Source organism: Aquila chrysaetos, chromosome 1, assembly GCF_900496995.4.
Source record: "Aquila chrysaetos chrysaetos chromosome 1, bAquChr1.4, whole genome shotgun sequence".
NCBI lineage: Eukaryota > Metazoa > Chordata > Aves > Accipitriformes > Accipitridae > Aquila > Aquila chrysaetos.
In genome coordinates, this window is record NC_044004.1 from 46,916,599 (window position 1) to 46,936,148 (window position 19,550).

Consider the following 19,550-nt stretch of genomic DNA (forward strand, 5'->3'; position numbering starts at 1 on the left):
TAAGTCAAAAGATAGCAGCATTACACTTTGTGGTATATAATCTTTTGTGGTTTAAATAAAAACTTTTATTTATTTGCTAAACCATAAGCCTTAGCTTGTAGTCTTACCAGCCAGTAGGCACGAATAAGCCCACTTTAAGAAGATACTAAATATCAGCTTACCGAAGACTTTGCATTTCATGTTTTGAATATAACTCAGTTCACCATATAGTAGCACTTTCTTACAAAAAATGACCAAAAGCTGGAATTACTAATTATTATGCAAGAACAGTACCAGGAATGTCTCTCAAATGCAATGGTTAGTTTCCAACCACTTCCAAATGTAAAGCTGCTCAGAGGCCAGGATGTATGTATATATTTATATATATTTATACACATACACACACACACACTGAGAAAAATGCTTATATCAGGTTTTCACTATTTACAGCTACATTTCTCAGTATGAAATCTTGAACAGTCTGGATAAAGATAAATTTTTACCTACAGTGCTAAAACCCATATTCTTGGGAATGTGTATTCACTTCTTACCCCTTGCCCCTCTTCTGCTGTCAGCAGGTGCATCCCTAAAGGTTGTATGCCAGTCAAATAGTATTATTAGAAGGCAGCTGCCAAACAGGACACATGTCTATTTTCCTACATCTGCTTCTTGAGAAACCCTCTTCCCTCAAGATACAACTGCACCACCTAACCTTCCAAAAATTCTCAAGTATTTGTTGGGATGAAGTTTTCATTAAGGAGATCAAGACAGAAAGAGTGTGTATGAATGTGTGGATAACCTTCTAATGACCAAAATCCAAACTTTTTTTCATTCTTAAGATTTAAGAATGACAAGTAATTTGTTCTTGCTGTAGAACTGTGTCTCCTCCTGATTTCCAGATAGCTCAGCAGAACCCATTTTTACACTTTATTAGGCACATGAAAGAGGAGAGTGCTGAACATGAAGTAAGCAGCAAGTCCTCATGGGAACAAGATGTGAACGTTCAGAAACTGAAAAGGAAAATACTGCCCCAAGTTTTGCCATTGGTTAAGACCGATACCTGCAATACTCACCCCAATACAATTCCTAGTTCTTTTACATGCACTCTTGTATGTCCTCGCAGATATTCTGAAAGCATTTTGCTTTTGAGATACATCTCTTGTAGTCTATCCTCAAGATGCATTATGCACTGTAAACACAGACCAAAAACCTCAGAATGGCTTTAGCAACCACATGCAAAGTTTTACAGAAATGTAAGCATATCATTTTAGCTTTTATCTTAGCTAGAACACCTTTCAAACTAAATCTCCACTCCAAAATCCAGAAGTCAATTGGTTTTGTTACAGCTGTGCTAGCAACATTAAAAAGTTGCACTAGCCCCTCAAAGGGGAACCTCCTCATAGAATTGGGGCATTCCAGCTTTCTTGGGCAGCAAGGTTGTTGCACACCCATTTTCCACTCAAGTCAGCCAGTGTTTCTGCAGACTTAAATGGTTTTAACCAGGTTCAAAGACACTTGAGACATCTTACTAAGAATCAAACCAGAATACTTGGATCAAGACGTCTTTGTTATGTCAGTACTATTTTTTCTGAAAGACTCAGTTTAGACAACACGTCCTAAAATTAGCCCTCTAGCTCTAGGGATCTACCATTCAAGAAACTAAGGCTCAAGAAGTGGAAGACACCATTGCCCTTTTCATCATAAAATTATAGCTCTTTTGCTCACTACTTTACTGTAGAAGCTAGGTAACAAATCCTTTTTAGGCATTTGTTTTTATTAGTCGTAGGTGCTTCTAGTTTAAAATCGTTTAAACCCTTGATGCTGTTTGCCAAAAGGTTCAAGTTGAAATACCAATTTAATCACTCCCCTTTTCTTTCAGCAGTAGCATGCTAGAAATGCATATTATTTTTAAATACAGTCATGTGATGCATGGTAATTTCTCACACACCAACTGCAGGAGAGCAGATGAACCTTAGCTTCAAAGAGAGAGGGATTTTTTTGGTAAAACAAGGTCAGTAGGTAGGATGTCTTAACAGGTACTTTGTTCTAGGACAAAAGGTACATTCAATTTGATATACTTCTCCTTTCCACAGGGATGACCACTTCAAAAAAGTTAAATTAGTTCAGCTCTCCAAACTCCAGGAGATGAAAGCAGGAGAACCTCACATTATCAAATGTATAATCATCCGGCAGGCATAGACAGCAATTAGAAACAGGAGCAAATAGCTTCAGGCCATCACCCAATATACTTTTCAAGTTGAATGAAAACCATAAGTATTAGAAATGAGGTCCTGCGAAACCAGTTTTGCTAATTAAAAAATAATGAGCAAAAAAAAGACTCATGCTTGTCGGTAGCCTGCTATGTATTCTTCTGATGGTCTGGAGCAAGATAAAGATTTTTAATGATTCTCTGAGCTTATATCAGGTCTTAATCACAGAAGGTAAAGAGGCATTTTAAAAAACATGCTACATAGTAGTAGAATAAGATCACTGCCACCAGTGGTGGAAAGGCAAGAGATTTTTGAGAGTAGTTTGATCTATTTGCTTCAAGCAAGTTTTCACCCAAGTCATTACAATCATAACACTTCTGATTCTAGCCGAAAGGGAAACATTCTTATCTTTTCCATTACAGGTAACTCTAATGCAAAAAGCCTATGAGCACTTCCTCAGTGGTTCGGGGGAGCATGCAGCTGATTCACAAAGTAGCAGTTCAATATATTTCAGTTCCAGTACTCATGCTAAAGGATTATAGATTTTTATTATTTTAAGTTATGAGGGAGCAAGTAAGGACAAATCCCACGTTATTCTAAAAGAGACATTCTTTACATAAGATTATCTGCTCCTCCTGAATGCCAGCAAAGAATCATAAGCTAGGTACATGAATCCATTCTGTTCAAAAATGTCCACATTAAGAGAGGTACAGAAGTCTTTTTTTTTTTTTTTTTTCACGTTAGCTTCCTCTGCAGCTTTTCTCATTGACTAAATGGAAAAAAAATAAAGGTCAAGTCACTTCTAAAAACAGAAAAGGAGCTTAAAATGAGTTTAAAGGTGTAGGTAAAACTTTTGACATATTGCTGACATGCAGCAGTTGTGATCATCACTTCCTTCTCACCCTGGCATACTGCAAAGCTCTCTGCAGTATGGTTACCAGTCTGAAGTGCCACAACAAAGATATCACCACTTGCCTTTCATCCAGTCTCAAGTTGGGTATTGTTTTCTGTCATACCACAAAAACCCCCCAAACTTATTAATCTGAACAGTAACTGCATGTAAAGAAACATGCACTCCTAAAGGAAACTTCAAACATACTGCATTATGCTCATCTCTGATCGATATTAGTACATATGTTTTTGTCAAAATTTAAATCAATAGAATCACTACAATAAAAAAGTCACACTTCTCCCCCTAGAGTTTAGTGGAACACTTAGCTTCAATGTACCGATGGTTCTGTTTTAGCGAAGAGCTGTAAAATACACTGACAGAAGGATCAAAGTGTCTCTAACGTGGATTATAAAAAATTTACAAACTACTAGCACTGTCACTTCACTGTTCCTTTTTGTAAGAAAAAGGAAATAAAAAAAATCCTGAAAAACATTCCACCTACAAACCCCTCCCACACCAAACAAAGCATACAGAAATTGCATACACAAACCCCAAGGCAACATTGGAAAGAACACTTCAGTTGCAGAATCAACTATTCAGTTTAAAAATGCCAGAATTTAAGGTGTTACTGTGAAAGTGTTAGGACATAAAAGTTGCACGTTTCAATGCCCAGAAGAATCCAGAGACATCACTGACAATGTACCCACATATTTTGCCTACCACTTGACTGCAAGAACTTAGATAATCAATACCACCAATTTTATCCAAAACACTGCTGACTAATGCTGTTTACAGCTGTTAGTGTTTAGCTGTATCTTTGTCTCGCATCTGCTAGCACAGTCATTACAAAGGCTTCCTACAAAGTTTCTCAAGGCTATCTGCTGAAGGACAAACCAATTCTGTTAACTGAAAAAGCGGCGACTACTAAAAACCACCCCATCTCCCCTCACAAACAATCGTGCATTAAAAACTGTATTATAATTACCACTGTCAGAGTCATGGGTAATTTTGTTGTAATCAGCAAAACGAGCATTACTGATTTGCTCTGAACTCCACTACTAATGAGGACAGGAAAGGATGCTGTGGGTTAGGGAGTATGCAATATGACAAAGTAACATCCCCTGCTGCAACCCACCCAACTCCCAGGGGTTTTCAGGTTTCAGTCTCCTCCCAGCAATCCTATGGAGACATTGGCAAGGCTGAGACAGCACTTGCTGATGGGGTTGGCTAAAATGTGCATAAAACAGAAGGGTCAAGTAAACACACAGAGGCACAATTATTTGGGGAGGAAAGAGAAGAGGCATCCACTGCATGGGGGTGAATAGAAAGCCTAAGAATAGAAAGTTGTATGCTAGAAACGGGCTTGGGTAGATAGAAGCTTCAACAACATAAAGAGTAAAGAAGTGTGGAAACTATACAAACCAAAAAAATAAAAGCCAAATTTAATGAGTCCTAATCATAAACAGGAGGACCATGCTAAAATTGCCTAAACCAACTTTAGTTTTGGCATATGTATTTTGGAGTAGTTAACTCTGATCTATTAGATGTAAATTACAGATAAAACAGTATCTGTTATTGGACTGTAGCATGCGTTCTTTTAAATATGTTGTACCAGGTCTGCATTATTTCAGGCATTAGTTCATTGGCATAGCAACATGGTGTACAAAACTCTGCATTTGCTATCTAAGCTAAGCAATTTTCATTACCTTCAGTCTTCAGTAAAGAAATACTTACAAAGTCAGCTGGGACGTTGAGTTTGTAAAGCTGTAAAATAGACTGCAATAAACTGGATACTTGACTTGAAACCAAAACATCCTTGCCTAACTTCATATTGTCCATCATCTTTCTCTGGCTTGTGGCTACTTGTACGTTCCACTTATCCGTGTCTGCAATAATGCAGATGGCTTCTGCTATGGGCTCATCTAGCACTGGATGCTGCAACAGATACAAAATACAAACATTATGTGACACTTTCATATACATTTCCACAACTTAGTTTGAGGTTCCACTTTTATTCACACTGAGGCAGGGAATAAAAAAAGTCATCCAATGATGTTTTTGTCCAATAGGAAACCAAAGGCATCTCAAAAATGACAAGGAATACCAACTTCAGTGACAGAGTTTACATTCAGCAGCATCAGGTCAGTTAAGTCTTAACTGCCAATTTGATCAAGGCATTTAATTTTGTTTAAACAGTGCTTCCAAATCACTACTCCAATGTTTTTTCTTCAAGTATTCCACCTTCCCTGAAAAGATAAGTTTCTTCAAAATGAAAAGAGTAATAATTATACTGATCCAGTGATGGTGAAAGTATATTTAATGTTTCGGAGATATGTGAGGGATTTCACTATGCACAATCAAGGCAGGGTATGTATGAAGGGACAGTATTGTATTAGACCAGTCTGATGTTGTTTAAAGAAGTTACATACACACACATCACTGTTTCAGATCGTACATGAACTCATTCCAGCAGGATGATTCTTAATTGCTGCAAGAGAGAAGCTGTTGACAATTACTAGATAAACATTTAAAATTGCATACTAAGGTCACGCAGTTACTTTAGTGAAAGGTTAGTTATAAATTAATCATATAATTCAGGAGTACCTAAAGTAGAGTAAGAACATGGCAAAGTTCTTACCTATAGACAGGTACTTTCTGTAGTCAGTCACTTCTGCTACAGTCTAGTATAATACAGGCCTCCACAAAACTTCGTCTCCCTTGCAACACATGCCAGTAAGTGGTAAAATAAGATGTTTCAACTTGCATATCATTTTTATGAAACATAGATAATTCTGTCTGCTATTGTGACTAAGAAGAGAAGCAGTCTGAGGTTTTTCTCCTTGTTTGAAAGTTGAAGTTGCAAACAATTTTCCTTGTGTTTATCTTTGAAGAGAAGCCTTAAGCGAGTATAAGGGAAAGCACATGTGATTCTTGTGTGAACAGGCTTTGCACACAATTAAGGGCTTCCATCTTTCAAGAAGGAAGACATATCAGGTGTGGCTGTTAAGAACAGCTAAGTAGAAAGAAACCTATTCAAAGGACCTGCTTCTGTAGATCTCAGTAATACCACAACTCCTACTATGACTCAGAAGAGTACTTTAACTCACATGCATTGCATGAAGTAGGTCTGCTAGTAGACACTGCTTGAGTTTTTCATCATTATTTATTCCATGCAGCACTAGATCAGGTATATATGTATGACAGTAACCACCTAGAAGTGATCTTCCAAAATTTTTCATGCATTGACTGCTGATTGTATTTGACCTGAAAGACAGAAATACAAAGCAGGTAAGATTCTTGCTTGACAGACTGCATTCAGATTTTACATGAATGCAAAGTTTGATTTATCACTCCTGCTTCTACTACAAGTACTAATCAACAGTTGTACTCTAAATACAGTAAGCCAGTTACTGGTGCTCTTTGAAACATGGATTTTAAAAGCTGAACTTTAACAACATATTAATTCCTTCAAATTTATGAAAAGGCAAATCTACATGTATTAAAGCTTGTGGTATGTATGAGCTCCCTGTTCTGCAGCTAACAGATTTGCTAAATTTGAGTTTTCTCCAACTCAGCCTAGGAAGCAAACTCTTTCTAGCTGCCTACCTTAAGCATCAGCAAGCTTCACATGCACCTGTAAAGGTCAAAAGTTTTCAAATAGGATGCCCTTATTTATTTCAAATCTGTCTTTGATTTGTCAAATATGTCAAATCTAAACAGTTATCAGTTTAAGCAAAGCTAAGTTTTGCTTGTCCTCAGATGGTCTGTCTACATGTCTACATAAAATGTTTCAGGTAGTTTATATAAAAAAATGTTTGATCACTTTTTATTAGACATTTCAAGAACACCTTTGTCACAAAACTTCACTACCTAAACCTGCTCCGTCTTGGTTTTCTTTTTGCCAAGTCTGTTTACAAGAATCCTAGCTACATCAGTGTCTGTTATGGGTTTGTTTGCAAGGAACTTAGTCAAGCACCCAGAGGATTTCAGACTTGAAACCCTGAACATCTCTAAAGTAGCAACTGCTTTTGACTCCATTTAGTTCTAAATTAAACTTCTTTACCTTGGTAAAGGAAGTTCCACTTCTGCAAACTCTTCAAGTCTTTTGCTGACATTATCATGATGCACTTCATCAGGGATACAACAATCACCTTCTTCATCACTAGCTCCAAGAGCACTGTCTGAACTCTCATTCCTTGGAATGTCCCCTTCAACTCTGAAGGGGATTTTCCTTCCAGCATCCCCATAGGGGACATCTTTAGCACCTACTTTAGGGGAATCCTGTTTGACAGCAGAAACTACTTCTACACAGCCAGGGGAATAGTTCTCCAGATTGCCAGAGCATAAAGTTCTAGTTTCTTTCAGGATTGGCAATTTTACAGTTTCTATGTTATCTGTGGGCAAAAGTGGTTCACTAGATACTGTGTTCACTAAATTAATTTCAGTTCCTTTACTTTCCATATGTTGGTTAAGTATACTCTCCTTCCCTTCACAAGGTGGGATTTGTGCATAACAAACATTACGTTTACTGAAGGGTATAAAGGCAGCTTCACAACTTTCTTTTTGATTCTGGGAAGCATCCACGGTCAGATTTGTGGAACTTGAAGCACAATGTATCACCTCTGGATTTTTTCTGAATGCCTTCATATTTTCTTCCATTTCTCTTCTATGAGTTTCCAAGTCTGACTCTGGTGATGCAGAACTTCCAATCTGAAAGGTGACCTTTTCTAAGTGTGAATTCCTGTGGCCAGACCTCTCAGGACAAGGTAAGGCAGATGACCTACTAGACAATTGCTTTTCTACTTTTCTCTCATTCTGGTTCTTGTTCTTCTTTATATCCATTAAATCCTCCAATTTAGATGGCTCTTCAAAGTGGTAGGATACGATTCCTGTATCAGTGACAGTTCTTTTCCTACCATCGGCTGCTCCTTTACGGAAACTGCTAGTTAGACAGTCAACAGATGCTTCGGAGTTCTGACTGGCCTTTCCTATTGCTTCTCTCTTTTCTTTTGAAGAGGCTGGGACAGCATGAGTGCTTTCTTGGTCATGTGCCCACTCTGCAATACTATTGTTCTTACTTCCCTCATTCTTTGGAGGTAGGATTGGAGGCACAAGTGCAGGTTCATTTTTAACAGTGACAACCACATAATCAGACTCTTCTACCTCTCCCTTTTCCAGTGCAGTTGTGATCTTGCTTCCATTTAGCACTTGCTCTCCTTCCCCAGCCTTCTCACTCCATGTCAGCTGATTTTCCTGCAGCTCAGAGCACCGAATGAAGTAAGTTAGAACATAAAGCAAACGCTGCACCAACTCTTTGCGCTTTCCAACAATAACAGTTCGGGTCAATCTAACTGGAGAGCCTATGGCACCGTAGAGATCACCTATACAGGAAAAAAAAATTTCACATGCTTATGTTTGGTTGTAATATAAGCTATACTGTTTAAATTCAACACATTTTGAAACAGCATTTACTATGGACACAAATCAGACAGTTTCTTTCGCAGTAAGTTCATAAAAGTTTAAAACAAATAATAACAAAAGAAGTCCCCTAGCACTTTTTATACCTGGCTTGTGTCCAGAAGGGTTTTGGTGTTTTTGTGAGGGATTAGCTGCTATTACTCAGTTTCTTTCTGTTCAAAGCCACTAGGGTTTTTATTTACATGATGCTTACAAGATATTATCACTTAGAAATTGACACAACAGGGGGTGAAGAAGAATATAGATCCAGCTAAACTCTGAAGCCAGCTACACTATTTTCTATTTTTCTACTCATTTTTTTTCACATCAAAGTTATTCTGTTTTATTGCAGTCACTTCTGTTAAACACAGAAATTTTCATACAGATAAAATCTAAATTATATTTTTCAGTACTACGATATCAAAAAAGTAAAAAAGGATTCAATGTTAGCTTAAGAAATAAGGTGCTGAAAAAAGAGGCATGTACATTGGGCAAGGTACATGCACTTCTATGTATTTGGAGTTAACCTCACTAGCATGAGCATTTATCTTTGGGGTGGCGCAGAACTAGAAAATATATTCACTACTTAAAATACAACTGTAATATGAAAGGTAGGTACTACAACATAATCTGAGTCCCCCCAAGAACTGCTATTTGCTAACTCATTCATCCTGAAGAACTGCTTTTTTAACAGAACTAAGGTCATATATATCCTACTTTCAACATATTTGTTTGGGAGAGTGGTAACTATCTTCCAGCTGCCTATAATCCTCTATCAGCTGAAGAGTTTCTACTCCAAAGTTCTGGGAGAAGTAAACATAGATAGCCAATAAAGGAACATTCACATGCTCTATCAGACAAAAGATGGGTTAACTCAAGAAATATCTATTACCAGGTTGAGTTAACCCAGTTTTCTTCACCTGATACCCATTAGAGAACACCCACTAAATTGCTTTTGCCTAACCAAACTGTGGCTGGTATTACCAGCAGATGGGAGACAGCCACCAAAAGCTCAATTTTCTTTAGCCACCGTAAGTGTTCACCTTGAAAGCAGGCTTCTCTGGCTTGAGGCTTTATCAGTTACCTGCTAACCTATCAGACTGTTTTAGGTGCTAAGTCCTTGTTCAGGGCTGCTCAAATGTTCTGGAATGAGTTTGCCACCAGGATTTTGTGCTAAACCTCAAGAAGCAACACCAAAAGTAAGTCATAATCAGAGTTTCAGGAAGGTTTCTACCAAGGGCAAGGGGACCTCTGGTTTCAACATGAGGAGACTAAACCAGCAAAAAAAAACCCCAACCCCAACAGAACCACCAAACAACACATTTATGCCCAGCCTCCTCTTCGTCACACAAAATATAAAAGGAGTAAGGCTCCTGACTCCATTCCTGCAAAACAAGGATCAATGAGACAGGAATTTCACTGCTCTCACTGTCTCCCCCACCAAGATCTGCCATCTCCCATGATGCCAGCGATGCACTGGGAAGCTGTGGTGGCAGTGTGCTTTCTTCTCCCAGTTAAGAATACCCTTGCAACTAGCCCCATAGCCCATAGACTAACACGTCAGCAAATTCATTCCTTAGTATTGGAAAGTAGCCTTCAGATGACTTATCTAGAATTAACCTCAATGCCTGGTGGGCCACAGAGAGTAGCAATTTGGAAAGGAAATGGGAAGATATCTTTTTAGTTTTGAGTTGAATACAGTTGCTATGGAAATCAGATTCACGCTTCATGTTCATTTGCACAATTGACTTTTATATAAAACCATCACTAATAAGACAGCACAAAAAGTCAAAATTGTGGTCTTCAAAACATACTAATGCCTACTTGTTAAGACTGTTAGGTTGAAGCTGATGTTTAAGAGACAGTACTATATCTTCCTGACAGTGGTACAGTTGTATCAGTATGTAATTGTAATTGATATGTAATATGTAATGAAAACATAGTTCTGAAGGTAGAAAGACAGGTACGTCAAAATCCTTTCCCTAATAAAAAGTAATTTCCATTTTAAAGCACTAAGCCCCATGATTTTTTATTTCAGCCCCCCCCCCCGCCTTTCTTAAGAAGGAGACCAGCAGAGGGCAACATCTTACTTTCATTATCAGTTACTGCAACTACCAGATAATGGCTTTTAGGCTTTATAAGAACTAAACAAAACCAGAAAGCATTTTGAGTTCAGGCACTGAGAACTTGGCTAGGCCAATGCTGGTAGTAACATACAGCCTGGGAAGGCAAGAAGAGAAACAGATTCTTGACTAGTCACCAGTGGTGGCTCCTGGGAATGACCACAAGAGCTACTGCTGATCTTACACCTCCAGTCCAGCTGTTTTTTGTAACCCCAGGCCTGGCTCCATCCTCAACACCCTAGCAAGCTTCTGTTTTTCCCTCCAAGTCTAATCCATTACTCCTCTGCATAACATTTTAAAGACATCCTAAAACAGGAAACACTTCGACTACAACTACATGGCCAAGGTAGCAACTCTTAGTTTCATAAAAATTGCTGAGAATAACAACCATAACTGAGACAATTAGCAAGAAACACAACCAGTAGCACAGTGTAAAAGTCACATTATTGCTTTAGTGTGCATGTGTGTTATTTTACACGGCAATATACTATATCAGTTAAAGTTAAGGCCAATTTGATGTCAGACTCACAGCTGCTGCCAAGAAGAGGAAGAATTTTCAAGGATTTACCACTGGCAGCGTTATTCTCTCAGCTCTCACTCACCTACTCATTTGACAGCAGTTATTGAATCCCCTGTATCAAGATAACTTATAAGCTATAAAATATTTGTCAGAGAACAGCCTGAGGAGCTGGGCATAGAAAGAAGAATCTTGGCCCAAGCCCACTCACATAACTGTGAATGAATGGAGGTACTGCCAGTTGCCAGATTTCTACTGTTGCCTTGGTGTCTGTCCTAGCTCTGTGACAAAGAGATAAAAGGAGGTAACCAGGGCACTTTCAACTACAAAGGGCCTCCAAGGCCCAGAGAACTTCCCTCAATCCAGTCTGTTCCCTCTTGTTCTTCCCAAACTGCTCAGATCATTCACAGCACTTGCACCATCTTCATACTTCTATATCAAGTTACTTAACCAGGCAGTGTAACAGAGGATGACAAGGGACCAAGGAAAAAAGCAGAGCACTCAGGCTATGCAAACAGGCCTCCAATGCTCTGTTTAACCAGGTGCAAGACATCTGTTGATAGCTCTGCCCAGCTTACAGCAAGGCAAATCAGCAAACATGATCTGGATCACAAGTAGCTCTTAGATATGAGGAGTGGATGCAGGAAGGTGCCAGTTATAGAGAGGTCTGAAGCTTTCCATTTCCTACTGACCAAGCTGTGCCCAGAGAGGGTTATATGGATGGGATTTTGCCAGCATGTTCACAGACTGTGATGTGCGCTTCTCGGAGAAGGCTTTTATGGGAGGATGGTCAACCGGCATTACCGTTGGGACCCAAGCCAGATGATATGTCAGCACTGCGGTTAACAAAGCAGCAAAGAACCTAGGAAAAAGAATATGACCGAAGTTACACCAGTAAAAGAATATTAAGTGCTTTAACACATCCACATGCACTAGGAAGCACACAAGGGGTGGGGTTGTTTTTTTTTTTTGGGGGTGGGGGGGATTGTTTGTTTGTTTTTTTAAGAAAAAGGAGGTGGGAGAAGCTTACTGATTTTTGTTGATCTGTTCTATCAGAAACGTAAATTCTTTAAGAAAACGCTGGCATAGCTGATTCTTTTCCAGGGTGCTGGACATCATATTAAGCCACACAGGCTCTGCAATTCTTGGAACAGAATACAGGTTCCAGATGGTAACTCTGCTCAGAGAAAATTCCCCAAGAGTAAGTGTTAACATGCACATTTCAACCTTGCAAATACAAGTAGCCCCTCTCCTCTTCTATTGTCCATTGATTTTTCTTTTTTTTTTTTTTTTTTTGTAAGATCTAGAAGACTAAACAAACTTGGAAGAGTTTTCCAGACACACTAATTACTAGTGTCCCAGAACACTAGTCTGTTTAATTTAGTGTACCAGTAACTTAGTGTCTTCATATGAATTATATATTTGTCTTCCCCTTCTTGCATTCCCCTGTGTATTTGTATTCAGAGAAACGATTCAGAAATCATTTTGAGGGGGGACAGAACCCATTCTATTCATTGCAGTGATTTGCTTCCACATTCCAGACATTACAGAAACTCCATCCCACCAAAGCCTTGTCTGTCTCTCCTGGGCTGCCTTTCTTGGCCTCTGGCCATTTCTTCCTCTCTTAGGTACCAAAAAGAGAACCTTTGACAGCAACTTTCTTGTCAGTTACACTGTTCAGCATCTATAGCTAGGAGTAGACAATTCATCTGCCTGAATACAAGAATCAATCCACTCATCTACACAGGCATCAGCGGAAGCCAACTCTTCATGAGATCTTAAAGACTTTAACTGACAGTCCCAGGTACAGGTGGGTGCAACAGAACTACTTTTACTCTCATTCTGAAAATGGCTGAGCTGGTTTTGCTAAAGTTTTCTAAAAACATGTACCCAATACAGAAAATTCATTCACACTAACTTCAAGACTGGCTAAATTAAAAGACCCTGCATTCAGTTGCTTATAACCGGAAGTGACAAGTATCTTTAGAGGGGCATGAGAAGAGCTCTCCTTGTAATTCAGAATTCCATCAACTCACCTGAATTCTCCCAGGGCATCCATGACACGGCTGATATAAACCTGCACTCTTTGGCTGGATTCTGCTATTTTTCTACATGAGATCATGGCCTTGATTAAGAGTTAAAGACACAAAACAGCTTCTTAAAGGATTCGCATTCTTCATCTTTTTAAGCTTCATTAACATGTCAAAATAATTAAGATCTAGCCCCAGTGCTATACAGCCACTCAGGACAGCAATAGCTGCCAACCTCCCTCCACCTCATGAGAGGCCAATCCCTAAGACTGGACATGGGGAGAGAATAGAACATTTTTGAGAGAGTAAGGGGAAGACAGCGACAAACATTTTGTGTATCTCTTTTAGTGACTGCATGAAAGGATAGAATACCATCATTTCCACAGTCTCCAGGGAGTCAAGAAAACCTCATAGTGAAATATGGTGAGAAGGAAAGAAAAAGAAAAGCCACCCATAGCATAAAACTCTCCATTCTCATTCTCACTAGAAAATAAATGCTGAATTCCTACACTGGGCTCAGGTTCAAGACTACATGTGTAAGGAGGGAGGGAGGGAAGCTTGAAACCACGCACCTTCTCCCACTCTTCATCTATCAGATTCTAGAATACTTCATTCTGTTTGACACTTACTTTTCCACATTAAGCCAAAATAGAATTCTGTACCTTTTCTATTGCATATTTCAGCTTGTTCATGTGAGATTCAAAAAGAGGAAAGTGAGAGAAGAAGAAATCCTGGAAGTTTCTCTGTGCTTCTTCTTTCTCAGGCAGAGAAAAGATTATGCTGATTGCAATTTTTTTCCTCCGAACCATTGCAGGATTGGAGCTGCAACTTTCATCAGCCATACTAAACATTTCTTCAGTGGACCTGTAAGACAGATTTGTTAGGACAGTTACCTATGTACTGAGAGGTAATTTGTCTTCTATCCATATCTCTCTCTATAGTAGAAGGTAATTCATTCTTAGGTTTCCTTTGACTACAAAAGACTTTGCTGTCACCTGTCTCTGAACAGAGGATATCCATCAAAATGTCAGGTAAGACCTATGTTTGCTCAGATAGGAGGAAGGCAACCCCCAAAGATGCCAGCTCCTAAAGTGGTGTGAACATTTTCCTCTGAAAGACAGCTACTACAAAATCCCTCCTTCTGGATTTATCTTTAAGGGAGATTAAGAAAAGAGAATGGAGACAACATACAAAATCATTAGCAAAAGAGGTTAAAGGTAATTTCAGAGCTGTGAACTGCATTCAGCACTCAAACTCCTGCCTAGGTGCTCAGCAGTGTGTCCATAATGCTCTTGAATCTGTACTGCCGCTCACAAGGGAACTTGGGAAACATGCTACCTATACTGTTCCAGCATCTTAAGATGGATGTTTTAAGGCACTGAACCATGAAAAATAAAACTTTCTATTTTAACGGAAGACAAAATGTCACCACTTAGTAATTACTGTGAAAACACAAACTTAACACCTACAAATACATGTATGCCTAGCTCAAAGTTGGATATACTTCAGTTTAAAATGCTTTGTTTTCTGCTAAAAAAAACCCCCAACAAACCAAGAACAAAAACCAAAACAAAAAAAATCACAGTGGCTATTTTACAACCATTATTATTTCCCCAAGTTCTGTTTATTCCCTTGACAGTTCTGCCACATTTCTTTCAACAGTTATGCCACTTTTCAATATTTCACATGGGTTGATACTGAGATCAGTACTGCTCAATAGCTTCATTATCAGCCTGGTCTGTGGATCAAAACACACCTTCAGCAAGTTTGCGAATGATGCCAAATAGGGGACAAAATGGTTAATACACTGGAGGGCATTGTCCAGAGAGGCTGTGAAATCCCCATCCTTGGAGATTTTCAAGACTCAATTAGACAAGTACCACAGCAACCGGATCTAAATTCCAAGCTAGTCCTTTTGCACAGGCAGCCGATATGGATGATATCCACAAGTCTCAGCCCAGCATAAGTTCTTCTGTGATTACACAAAAGGGTGGCAATCCCCTCATCCTGTTCCTCCATAAATACTGGCATTGCTGTGCTAGATACTGATGTTGCTGGATTTACAGAACTATTATTTTTTCTTGCTTAAAGTTTCTTGATCAATTTCACTGAAAAAAAAAGTATATACATGAATGAGTAAAATAGTATGGTCAAAATGTCTTTTGGAAGGAACTTTAATTGAATAATGGCTTTTAATCCACTGAGAAATTATAGGGGGAGAAGGGTAAGAACAGACAAGAAAGCCATTAGAACACAAATGGAGACATTCAGAGCATCAGCTCATATGGAAATAGCTTGGTTTTGGAGTTTCTTTGTAAGTTAAGACTGCAATATCAGTGAGTGGTAATTAAAGGCTTGAAGGCTTTTCATATCAGAATTATCTTGAAATGGAGCCTGTGGCATTTATAGACCACTATGAAGCAATTAACAAGAGGAAAGCCTGAATGCTAAGCATTCATTCTAAAAATAAGTGGTTTACAGTTTAATTGGTTTGACAAAGTTAAATATACAAAAGTTTCTCATCATAGAGGTATGAGTCCAGGAATACAGGAAAAAAAACACATACAATAAAACCCCAGAAAAAAACAGCTTGTGGGAAACTAGAGTTCAAGACAGAAACATAACCTCATTTGAACTTCAGGAACTTGCATGCAGAGACAGAAATTCCCAAGGAAGTTGGGAAAGGATGGTCAGTCATCATCTAAGAAACATCACAAGCTTTTGTACTGCTTCCCAGGAACAGAAATTGAAGACTTTAGGTCTGCGAGAGAAGCCTTTTCAACAAAGCTGCTAATTTAGCTTGCCTGCCAATTGACTACATGGAGTTCCAGCTAGACATCTCATTTTCTTTGAGCTATTGGCCTAAAACATCAGTCACAGAGACTGTAGAATCTTGGCTGTACAAACTGAAGTGCAAACTCTGCTGTCACTGAAGTATTCAACCCGAAGCCTACTGTTTCTCTAGCAAGTAATCAGAAAACAAGTATCTGAAGAGGCTTTTTGGCTTAGAAAGAATCCCAATTCAAGAGTAGATCTAGATAGTGGAAATAAAAATGTCCTGTTTCCAATATCTTTCCCCAGCATAGATTCTCCAATGTGGAAGAAACACAACCTACTCCCTACAGCAAAGCAGCAGCCTAAAAGGGCTACTTTCCTCTAAACAATTTGTTACTTTCTTAACACTTTGAGGAAATTTCTATTTGTGAAACTTTGACTACTACTTAAACTGGGCTGAAATTACCTTATTTACCCTAAATGTTTTAACTTTTTTGCATGCACTGCTCTCAGCCCTATTTCTTCAGGAAACTAGACCAAGAAGTACTTCAATTTACTGAAAGCAAAATGTTTACTAGCTTATTCTCAACTGCAAGCATGACTTAGGAAGCGTGACTGCTATATTAGCACCACTGCATGATTCGTCATGTTAAAAATGATTCGGAAAGAATATCCAGGAAAAGTTTCAAGTATTGACCCTAGGGAAAGAAGTCTCTTCCAAAAGGTTTTGTTTTGTTTTTTACTGACCACATATTTTAACTGGCAGCTTTTAAGCTTCCTTTAACTGAAAACAGAGAAGAGGGAGAAAGGCCAAACAGTAGGAATTTCTTGTAGCTCTTCACTAATTCCATACTGTCTCTGGGTACAGGTGGATGAGTACATATGAGCAGATAATCAAGAACCATTTGCTGTTTTGCAGCTGACAAGGAAAGAATTTGCTTATTAGCTATGAAAGGTCTGCTGCATTCCATGCTTTGTTATGCCACTGAGCTACAAAAGCTAATAAAATTCCAAAACAGAAGCCAAGCTTTTTGATCACAGCTCTTTTTTTTCTTCCTGTTTTGGCAGAAGTCACATCAGGAACATCCTGTACCAGCCAGGAGAGTCGTCATGGGCTATTACTCCAAAATTTCAGTAACTGCTCACTAGTCAGACTTCATCATAGTATAATGTAATTATGGCAGCAGTGCTGTTACAGTCCCTTTCATCTCAACAGGATGCTCTGCTCCTTCAGAAACAGTTTAATTTGCTTTTCAGAATGTGGCTTCAGACACAGCCTATACGTTCAATAAAAATAAGTATGTTTCAAATCGGGCCTTGCAGTTCATATTCAGCCAAAACCTGATCTTTCTGCATATTGGCAATCTTATGTAACATGCATAGAAGTTAGACTGAATTGAAGGCATTTAATAACAGGATTTGTCCTTTTAAAGTAAAGAGGCTTAAGCTCTATTTAGTTTAAATGCCTGCCAAACAGCTGCTGTAAGAAGGAAGGTGTTGCACTCACCACCTTGGAACAATTCCATTCTCTAAACTGGTTGTCTGACTTCGGAGCCAGCGACGTTGGTAGCTGCTAGAAGATGATGAAGAAGAGCTTGGAGATGGAAAAGGAGTGACCAGAAGGCTGCTCAGAGATGCTATCAAGAAAGCAAGAAACCCCACATATATTAAATTACAAAGTGCCGGTTAAATATTTTTCTTTATACTCTAACGGGAACAAATTCCCACAAATATTGCTCTTTCTTGCCAATCTTTTTCACATAACTCACTTGCTACAGGAGACACAATTATTTTAAATAAATCTTGCTGCCTGAGGACATTCTTTTCTTACAAAGTCATAGATCTTCCTCACTAGAACATACTGAAAGTATTCTTATTCTCATTAAAAGCATTCTGTCCTAAGAGGTGTTGCCCTCCCATTACAACAGACAGATCTCCTGGTCTCCTGCCCTCCTTTTCCTATTCAGTGCAAAACCATCTTCTTTTCCCTTGCTTTAGTAAGGGCTCTAGCCAGTTCTTTCTCCAAATTATATATTGGTTAAGAACCCAGAAAACAATGGCTGTAAACAAAGAATATCATTACCAATATTCTTGCATTAAGGCTTGGGGCAAAAGGAGAAGGAAAACTCCTTAGCAGATCCAAAAATTTTGGATTTACAGGTCATAAGGTGCCTATATTTCAGGTGAATCACTGCACCAAAGAATTGTAACATAATCACAAAAGCAGGCAAAAAAGACAGACAGCAGATACCTGACCGAGCAATGCCGCTGTCTCTGTCCTCATTTTGTCCTCTACTAGGCATATCAACAGGCGTGCTGTGTGCTAAAACAAACAGATCAGATCAACAGAAAATATTACATAACTCATCATACTATTTGTCAGCATTTAAAAAAAAATGTTTAAGTTTAAAGGTCATAAAACAGCAAAGTTACATCCTGTACTGTTACTCCAAATAAGCAGTATGGTGTGAGCAGAGGTGGCAGCAAACAGTATTCCCATACTGAGTTACTAGAGGAAGTTGGTTATTTGCCCCAGTCTAAAAACATCTCTAAGAAGCTTAAGAATGTGAATACAGTCTACATTATTAGAAATCATATATGCTTTGAAAATGAGGGCTGGTGATACCCCCATCTGTCACTCTTTACATTTTTGTGTGTGTGCAAGATTGTCATTTTACACAGGTTAACATCATAATGAAATAGTCAAACAGGAGGTCCATTAAGCTTCTGATTCACTCCACAAGCAGAGATTTACTGTCCAAAGCCTCACAGTAAGAAACATTCAGCTTATGTCATATTATGTTGAAGTGTTAGTAGTGCAGAGTCACTCAAATTGTAGAGCATGCAAGATTTGCAAAGGCTGTGAAGAAACTGCATTGGTATTCCAGTTCACATTTTTGCAATTAACAGAACTAATTAGGCCTAAGATCTACCCACCTGCATGGCTCATCAGTATGCCTGTAAAAGGAGACTTTATGTAGTTTAAAGTTTTGAAAAAGATAAGAAATTGATATTGTTAAATAAAAAACTTTAAAGCCTCCCAGACTTAGCTCAAGAATTAGTTTTGAATGTCTGCCATCAAATTAAAAAAAAAGTAGCAAGAGGTAAGAGAAGAAAAAAGCTGTACACCAGCAAGACACCTGCACACTAGCAAGAAACCAGCTACAAGCCAGGAAACATAAGTTCTCTAAGAAACATGAGGGCTCATTTATTATTTAAAACACTGCATAAAAATACCTTTAAAATTAAACACAGGAATTAGAAAAGAAATATGAACAAAAAGCAATTAATTTAGCTATTTTTTTGGAAGAAAGATTTTTAAGTATAAGCAGATACATCTCTTGTCACTATTTTAGCCCCTTCTGTTTCTAGAGAGTAATTATGTATGTCCTGCAAGGATTCAGAAAGAGCTGGATTTGTGTGTGCATATGGATGGGTCACACTGTGGCTGGCATTCCACACAAACCTGCAAAGAAAGAAGCACTGCGGATGAGCCGGAGGGGACCTCCTTCAGACACACCCTGCAGCAGTTTGCTGCTACACAGCTGTAACACACCTAGGAAACAA

General features: G+C 38.6%; 1 protein-coding gene across 6 annotated transcripts in view; it reads right to left on the reverse strand.

Moving 5' to 3' along the window:
* The window catches only part of FNIP2 (folliculin interacting protein 2), a 52,214-nt gene that overhangs the window by 4,083 nt on the left and 28,581 nt on the right, over nt 1–19,550 (reverse strand). For 4 of the 6 annotated variants that reach the window (XM_030010774.2, XM_030010777.1, XM_030010768.2 and 1 more), the window contains exons 7-17: nt 19,450–19,539; nt 18,235–18,306; nt 17,491–17,620; nt 13,871–14,072; nt 13,215–13,303; nt 12,209–12,355; nt 11,871–12,040; nt 7,145–8,462; nt 6,189–6,345; nt 4,816–5,016; nt 1,053–1,168 (exon numbers count right to left, since the gene is read on the reverse strand). In XM_030010774.2, coding sequence (XP_029866634.1) covers nt 1,053–1,168; nt 4,816–5,016; nt 6,189–6,345; nt 7,145–8,462; nt 11,871–12,040; nt 12,209–12,355; nt 13,215–13,303; nt 13,871–14,072; nt 17,491–17,620; nt 18,235–18,306; nt 19,450–19,539 — 2,692 coding nt within the window. The remainder of the gene's footprint in view (nt 1–1,052; nt 1,169–4,815; nt 5,017–6,188; nt 6,346–7,144; nt 8,463–11,870; nt 12,041–12,208; nt 12,356–13,214; nt 13,304–13,870; nt 14,073–17,490; nt 17,621–18,234; nt 18,307–19,449; nt 19,540–19,550) is intronic. The other 2 variants (XM_030010786.2, XM_030010775.2) reach the window with 1 other exon arrangement.